Consider the following 8,954-nt stretch of genomic DNA (forward strand, 5'->3'; position numbering starts at 1 on the left):
CAGTATTTCCTAAGCTCACTGTCGAGGTGCCGTTTGTCAGGCCATCCTTGGGTCACGTAACTTTTTACTGTACCTAGGGTTTCATCTGCCGCGTACGCCTCTTCCCGCTCTTGTGCGCTGGCGGCTCCTTCATGGTCCTGCGTGAGGGCTACCATGTATTCCTCCCATTCCGAAGCTTCCCGATTGTCTGCTGGTTCCATTGCGGCTGCTCTGCTCAAGAAGTCTGCTACCTTATTCTTGGACCCTGGGAGGTACTCCACGTCATACATATAATCCAACAGCCTCAGGCTCATCTTTGCTATGCGGGGTGTCGCATGCACATGTGCGCTTAAGGTCAGGACTTTCACCAGCGGTTTGTGGTCGGTACGGAGCAGAAACTTCGAGCCCCACAAGAACTGTCTGAATCGTTCCATTGCCCAGACAGTCGCCAGCATTTCTTTCTCTATGACGCTGAATTTCTCTTCATTGGCCGCTAAGAATCTCGAGGCAAAGCTGACCGTGATGATGTCTCAGCTCCTGGCTTTTTGCATTAAGACCGCCCCCAGGCCTTTGTCACTGGCGTCCGTGGTTAGTATAGATAAAGCTTCTTGATCAAACCCTTCCAGGGGAATTGCTGTGCAGATGTCGTGTTTTATCTCCTCGAACTCCTTTTGTTCCTCCCGTGTCCATTTGAACGTGTTCTTCTCTTTCAAGAGTTGCCTCAGGTGGTGCGTTTTGGTCGCGAAATGAGGGACAAACTTACTGTAGAACTCCGCCATGCCTAGGAAGTATCGGACATCTTCCTTCCTTGTTGGTGTTGGTGCTTCTTTGATGGCCGCAATGTTCGCTCTTCTTGGTTCTATTCCTCTCCCACTGATTTCGTGACCCAGGTACGTCACCGAGTCCACTCCAAATCTACACTTTTGCCATTCCGCAGTTAGCCCGTTTTGGGCTAAGATCGCCAATACTGCGTGCAGTTTCTCATCGTGATCTTCTTTGGATTTCCCCATGATGAGGATGTCGTCTTGGAAGTACTGGACTCCTTCCACCTTCTGGAACAGCCGATGCATGAGTTTTTGGAAAATGGCTGCAGCTGACTCTAGGCCAAATGGCATCCAGAGGAACTTGTAACACCCAAACGGCGTGATAAATGACGTCAGATGATTGCAGGAGGCATGTAGTGCGATTTGGTGGTATGCAGAGGTTAGGTCTATTGTTGAGAACCACTTGACTCCTTTCATTTTTGCCAACATCTCATTTATCCGGGGCAACGGGAACTTGTCAACTAGGATGTTCTTGTTAAGTTCCCTCAAGTCCACGCACAGGCGTACCTTCCCATTCGGCTTCTGGGCTACCACCAGCGGTGCGAGCCATTTCGCACTTTCGACCGCTTCTATGACTCCGTTTTTCTCCAGTCGTCGCAGTTCTTCTTGGACCGCTTCTCTGCTTCTGAAGGGAATGTTGCGAGCTTTGTGGCTCACTGGCTTTGCTCCTGCCATGAGGCGGATTCTGTGCGTGAATTTCGTCATCCTTCCTATGGTACCCTTGAACTCTTCCAGGTATTCTGTCTTCCATCTGCTTTCTTCGTGCACTTGTTTTGTTTCGATCATCAGCACTTTTGTGGACCCGCCCAGGTTGAGTTGTATCCCTAAATTTCCTTGGTCCATCCATCCTAGCACGGACGGCCCCTTCTCTGCCACGTACAGCTTCCCTTCCGCTCTGCGTCCTTTGAATTCGAATCGTAGCCTTCGGTACCCCACCATGGGTATGGGTTCACCTGTGAACGTGACTGGGTGGATGTCTGTGGGTAGTAGCTCTTCCCCTACTCTGGGCCTGAACTCATTTTCCCATATGGTCCTTTGGATGATTGTGTATGGGGAGCCAGAGTCCGCCACCATGTTCACTTGCACACCGCTGATCTCCATCTGTAACACTGGTTTCTTGGAACGCGTGCAGTTTACTCCCAACACCTGGCCGTCGATGCTTAGTACTTTGTCTTCCTCTTCTCCCTCTTCTTGGGTTTCCTCCTCACCCTGTGGTTCTTGAGCAACGTACTTCACTACCGTCCTGCTGAGCTTACGCCTGCATACTTTCTCGTAATGCCCCATAATATTGCAGAAGGAGCATTTGGCTCGGAATGCAGGGCATGCTCTGTCGTTGCCTGCATGCGTTTGGCTGCCACACCTGTAGCACACGTTTTTGCTCTCTCCTTGTGGCTTCTGGTTTCTCGTGGTCTTCTGAGGGTATCTTCTTTGGTACTTTGTGTTGGTAGGTGTCTGCTGCTTTGGAGTTTCTGGTTTGCTTCTGTCTGTTATCCTACAGACCGGTGTTCTGTCACCACTCTCTCTTTTTTTCCGCTTCCGCGCATCTTTTTGATAGCTCTGCTTTCTTCACCAACGCCACCATCTCCTTCAGCGGCGCATCGCCGTTGACCCATAGTTTCTCCTGCATCACCCGCTGGTCTGGTCACCTTCACTAGGCTGTCGTATACCCTGATGCCCTCCTGGCCTAGGTTGTGTAGTAGTATTTTCTTTTTCCTTGAACTTGAGAATCCTCCTTCCCCTTCTTCTTCTAAGGCTTCAAGATAGTTCAGGAAATACCGCTAACAATCCTCCCAGGGCATCGCTGGTTCTTCTCTCTTGGGTAGGAAGGGAACTAGGTTGGTGAGAGACGTCGCTTGGGCGCTCATCCTGCCCCAGTCGCGTTGGGCTAGGCTGCGTCTGTCGTCCGTCTCCGGTGGACTCCCTGGAGCCTGCCTCTCGCCTGATCTGCCGGGTTGGGTGGGTGAAAGGCTTCCTTGCCCTCTCCGCGATGACCCTGGGGTCGCCAGATCTGTTGCTTCCCTTGGCTGGCCGGACGCAGGTTACCCTCTGGATGGGGCGCTCTGTTGCTCCGCTTCTGACTGCTGCTCCCTCTTGCTCCCCGTGTCGTTTCGTGTGCCTCGCGGTGAGTCTTGCCCTTATTCGGCCGGTCTTGCTCTCTCTGGGTGTTGCCCCCTCCCGTCGGGGGGTCCTGTCTCATTTGGGGTGTTGCCTGGGTCTTTCCCTCCAGGCCAAGGGCCTCAGGTGCTTGCACGCCCCCCCCCCCCCGTGACTCTCACCCTCGAGGCGTGCCTGGCCTCTCCTTCTGTCGCTCCTCCTGCTCACTCGCGGTTCAACGTGGCGCTGGTGACTGCGCCGGACTCCTCCGTACCTTGTGTCGGCCTCGGCCTGTGTTGATGATGCTCCTCTGCCACGCTCGGTTCTTCCCCGGTCTTGGGTGTCTGGGTTCTGCAGTTTCTCAACTCCCTCAGGGGTGATATCCCACCCTCGTCGCCATATTGTAAAAAGCCGGGTATATATATATATATATATATATAAATAAGACGCTCACGCTTCGTGGGGAGGTTAATTAACTTTATTTATTTCCGAGCGCCGGGACGCATCTGCCCACTAGCTCTCCTCGCGGCTAACTGGCGCGAACGCGTGCCGCTACCCAGCATGCACTGGGGCGCTCTCAAACACTAGAGCGCAACGCTACAACCACTCCCTCCAAATTGATCTATTGTACAAAAAAACTATACACTTATCAGAAACAAAAGACTGCATACATTATTCACCCCCGTTATGGGACAAAATAATTTCCTTTCTGTTCTAAGATTTGTAGGGGGCAGCTGACCCCTGGGGGATGTCTAGGCGCTGTTCTTAGGTACGAGGCGATTACATGATTTGCCCAGAATCACAGGATGTTGAGACGACGCCGAGTCTCAAGCCTGGATCGCCAACGTAGGCAGCTCTGGCCGTTATACCACACCTTCGATTCTCAGCCCTTGCCCCATCCCGAGTACTCAATCTGCTTTTCTAAGCACAATATGCAGGTGGCTAATATTATGATACCACCAACAGTGGCATACATTGAAGCACTCCCCCCAACCCCACCATATCAAAGTAAACATCTCACATGCAGGTTGGATGCATTATTTGTGTACAGAAGAGTTAATTGCTATTTTACATGCATCTCCAAACACATAAAATAGTAGGTGAAAAGCCAATAGTATTTATAAAATGTCCAAACTTCTGATTTTTGGGTAACTATTTATTTAAGACGGCACTCGTTTTGTTTTGCTTCAGTATCCGCCATGTTCGCCATACGGTGGGGGGGGGGGGGGGTGTAGTATGAGAAGATTAATCGTATCCTTTGGCCAAGCAATTCAATTTGTTTACACTCAACCCCATCGCCGATTTCGGCAGTTTTTGCGTAACGCTTTTAGGTGCAAATTAAAAAGTAGCTGGAGATAATCGAGCCTCCCCTTTATTAGTGCCGAGCCGATGGCTGGGATTATTTTCCTAGTGACGAATTTTCCATCAGGAGACGACGACAGAACGCAATGAATGCTAACTTCAATACAATTAGTTTATTTTGAAAGGAAATCCACAAAATGCGTCTCAAATCTCTCGTTTCTGATGCCCCTTCCACGTTCCTCGCATTCCACGCGTAGTCATCATCGATCATCTCAAATATACAGAGAAAATGGAGTACTCTCCTTCTAACGCATCAAGCTGTGCTATGATTGGCCATCAGCACTCGATTGACTTGCCCCCTCCCTTGGTGAACAAAATAGGACGGTGCTAACAAAAATCGACAAAAGTTACAGCCAATGAGATTCCTCACAGGCGGGCCTTCACGTTCTACCCATTGATTGGTTGACTAACAGACCGCGGGTATCTCTATAGGGATTTGTAGTGCATAAGGTTTGCCATATTGAGACGATCCGGGACTACAACTCCCAGAAAGACATACGCAAACGCCTGCGCAGGGTGAACACGGATTCCGCTATATAACGAGCCACTAAACGCTGTGGGCAGCAGTTAAGAGTCAGCAAGCGAAGAAGTAGGGAGCAGCAAGAAGGGTGCCAGGTGGGCGGGGCTAAGTTTTACAGCTGTACTAAGCACAGAAGGAGAAGCAAACTTCGACGAAAGGGGGAAGATTGTGTATATAGCTCACCTGGCAAAACAGCACAAGGCGTGATCCTTAAGGATACCTAGAATGCCCAGGGAGCCACTACAGCAGGCGTGGCAAACTGAAGGAGGAACCTGAAGAGTTACCAGCTTAAGACGTTGCTGAGTCGGCAGACGCCAGGATTTGTCGCCGCAGAACATCTTCCGTTAACCAAGGGATGGAAGAACACGAGGTGTCAAACAACTGCCCAACTACCCCTGTAAGTGCAGGTGGGGGAGACAATGCGCATGCGTTTGAAATGGAGGTGGACGGTGGGTGGCGCTGCAGCGATGAGCAAGTGCAGGACTGTTATAGAGAAGAGTGTCTTGATGCAAACTGCCATAGAGAAGAAAAGGCACACGAAAAGAACTGCCATAGAGAAGAGCCGAAAGAACAGCAGCGAGAATGCCATAGAGCGCAGCAGCTAGACGAGAACTGCCATAGAGATCAGAGTGCGAGGCAAGAGCGAGACTACAGTATCGGGGTTGGTTTGCAGGCAGAGCCTTTTCAGCCAATCTCAACATGGCGGGGTGTGGGCATGCAGGAGGTGGGCAGGGGACTGGAGAAGCCATCAAAGCCGCCTAGTGGCGATGAGAGGCATAGTGGTCTCGCAGCGCTGTCTAATAGCGGGGCATGCGAGGGTAAGGGTGCGAACCCTTCCAGCGGCGGGTGCGATGTCAGCGTGCCTTCTGCACTTCGTGGCGGCGAAGAGTGGCGAAAAAAGAAGCATCGTCGCCGGCCTTCGAAGAAGAAGCGCCGCTGGAAGCCCTATTTCAAGCTCTCATGGGAGGAGAAGCAACAGCTGGAGGAACGTGAGAGCCAGCGGGCTGCTCGCCTCCGTGCGGAGATGTTCGCCAAGGGCCAGCCAGTGGCTCCTTACAATACCACCCAATTTCTTATGGACGACCATGCCCAAGCCGAGCCCGATCTGCGGAGCGGAGGCGGCACGGAGAGTAGCGATGAGGAGATCCCCGGGAAGGAGGTCGAGGGCCCGGGCAGCGGTGGCACGGGACGCCCTGGCTCCGTCCTGCGCCCCGGGGGCTTCCTCATCAAAGATTTCTTTGAAACCTACGAGCGCTACCACACCGAGAGCCTGCAGAACATGAGCAAGCAGCAGCTGGTGCGCGAGTACCTGGAGCTAGAGAAGTGCCTATCTCGTATGGAAGACGAGAACAATCGGCTGCGGAAGCAGGGTGCCCGGCGATCTCTCATACACCCTCATAAGGACTCTCTTAACCATGGCACTGCTCACTGGCATGTAGGGGCTGGGCCCCAGCATTATCCACCAGCGAAAGAAGACACCCTACAGGACCCCCACCCAGATAGAGAACCTCGTTCTGAAGATCCACAGCAGCTCTTAAAGGAAGACCCCAACACTCCTGCCTTACCCAGAGGGCCCCATAGTCCGCTTCACAAGGAGGATCCTCCCCCAGAGATTAAGTCCCATGAGCGTCCCCATACCCGTATCCGAGAGCTGGAAAAAGAGTTGGACAGACTGAGAGCTCAAAACACTCAGTTACTTCAGGAGAAGGGGAGCAGCCTCCTTAATAGCTGTGGTGACTGATAAGGCCTAGGAAGGACTTTGAACACGAAGTATAATCGTTATATAGATATGTATATATTTCACAAAACCAACATTTTCATTATACTTTTCCAGTTGCACTTACTGAAAAGAAAATGGAGTTACGGTGTTTGTTCCCTTTACGTCTGATGCCTGTACTCCAGTCTCACTTTTGTTTCAAAATGTCTGTACCCATTAGAACTGCTCCCGTCCTTACCAAGGTTAGTAGATGTCTCTCTCCCAGCAATTTTCTCCCTTGGTATACCTATTCTGGATTGTCGTATTTCCAGCACCCACGAGATCTGCACTCCTTGGGGTTCTCCTTTCATCATGATTGTCTGAAAGGTTGCCTTTTAATTGACCCTATGCACAGTGTTTATAGGTTCCTAAATAACGCCCTAGCCAACATTGATTATCCCACTTGGAAGATAGATCAACCTTGCTTGGCTTGGCACTTAAAAAAGAGTGACAAGCCTGACTCAAATTTTAAGAAAGTTCTGCTTATTTCAGCCATATTTGTGTTATCCTGAGCCCACCTATATTATCATCGTGGTAAAAATTGTTAAAAACATTGCCCTTGTATGGACAATTGTCCAGCGCATTGGGTTGATATTAAAGACTATGGTTTTTATAAGTTACACTCTTATGAAATAATTGACTTGTATGAAAGCTGGCCCTGAAGGGTTGGTTGAATTGTCTTTGTGCACCGGTCTTGTGAAATCGAATTCTTAACGTACTTGCAAAGATTAAACTATAGGGCTAATTGTAAAGACTTAACTAAAATTAATTGGGCTGATTTACTTAAGAAAATGAGTGTTTCCTATCTTCTTAATTTAGTATCCTGTTGCATCATGCAAGTGCCAGCGTATGCCATATAGGATCATTGTAAAAAAAAAAATACAACGATCCACCTTCCAAACAAAACTTGATTTTTTTTTTTTTTTTCTCCACTGTTTGTCTATCCTTGTTGGTATTTTAATTATGTGCAACCAACTTCTGTGCCTCCAAATAAAAGGGGGACTTCACTTGCGGTGTGTGTGTGAGAAAAATATATATATCTCCAAACTACCACCTCCTTAAAAGCAATCGACAAGGCCACAGCGGGGAATATTGCGGGAGACTCTTTATTCACCGGTTACAGCTTTGCATAATGCATTTTGGCATGTCCGCCTTCATCAGATGCTGCTGTTACCCCGTTTGTAACCTCCTCCCTCCTTTGAACATCATGTGGTGCTCCCATTGGTGGGAGATCAGCTGAGCCTGCTGCATTGAGGACGAAGCAGTCAGATGGGAGACTACAGTTCCCAGCATGCATCAGTTGGGGTAAGTGCGGCAGCACGATTCGATGTTGGTCATGTGAGTGCTGTTGTTTACCAAGCAAATGGGGGGGGGGGGGGCTGTGTAGCAGCTGGTGATCACGTAATTGATGGTGTTCAGGTCTCCCTCAAGTCCCCTGCGCCCAGCCCCAAAATTGACACAAACCGGGATATATATCTTATATTGAAATTGATTTTAAATACCAACCTCTCAAGGAAAAACAAAAAAAATATTTGATTTTTTTACGCTGTGGTAAAGACAAATGGCCAAATTGCAATCTTAATTTGTTGGATTTGCAATAAATGTGTTAAATCTATACGTAATATAATTTGTGTAGTGATCAGGTCCACACAAATAGAAGTGGTTCAGAGAGGTTTATTCAAGATAGTTGTAAGATCACAATCGGGATCAGATGAAGACCCCACCAGGAGCAGCCAGCATGCGGCTCAGCCCAGCCAACTCTGTTTATTTGCCACCCAACATTCCATGTTATGTCATTACACCAAGATTCCATTGGCAGGGCAAGAATAACATTAGAGTCAAGATACAAAAAATTGTTTCCTGTAGATATTAAAATGGCTTAGTTTTGTATGGGAGTATTTTAAAGTGCTTTTTCAAGCCCAATGCGTTTTTTCATATTTTTTTATATTTTGGGGATAATAATAAAAAAAAAAAAATCTTGGGATGTGGTTTTTAAATTTTTATTTTGTCAGGGTTTTTTTTTCTTCTGAATTTACAATTGCATTTGTGATATAAAACCACAGTAAGATGCACACGAAATGGGGTTTCTCGTTTGTTACGTCCAGAACACCCGTGCTATCTTCAACAGCAGTTTATTCTCAAAGTAACAATCTCAAATATCTGGAATAAATGTGGAGGAACCAGTTATGAAAATGCTTAAATGTTACCTTTAAAAAAGGCAAAGAAAGTGACTCTGGGCATTTAAATTCCATATTATTCTTCCTGGGGGCCATTTCAAGTGATGTGACAGTTTGATACGTTTGTATTAATCTGCAGTTTTAGAAAGTCGCAGCGTGACACGCAGTCATGCGCCTTTCTGACACAAAGCAATATAACTGTCATTTGACTGGAAAGCATACATATCATAGTGTGACACACT

The 8,954-nt window shown here is 48.5% G+C and overlaps 1 protein-coding gene across 1 annotated transcript; it reads left to right on the forward strand.

Annotated features, from left to right (window-relative positions):
* Window positions 1-4,810: 4,810 nt before the first annotated feature.
* On the forward strand, window positions 4,811-7,542 carry LOC146870831 (uncharacterized). Its single transcript, XM_085647005.1, has one exon. It carries the CDS (start codon window positions 5,135-5,137, stop codon window positions 6,518-6,520), a length of 1,386 nt encoding a protein of 461 aa, XP_085503131.1. The 5' UTR covers window positions 4,811-5,134; the 3' UTR covers window positions 6,521-7,542.
* The last annotated feature ends 1,412 nt before the right edge of the window (window positions 7,543-8,954 follow it).

This window comes from Triturus cristatus, chromosome 1_1 (assembly GCF_964204655.1).
Source record: "Triturus cristatus chromosome 1_1, aTriCri1.1, whole genome shotgun sequence".
NCBI lineage: Eukaryota > Metazoa > Chordata > Amphibia > Caudata > Salamandridae > Triturus > Triturus cristatus.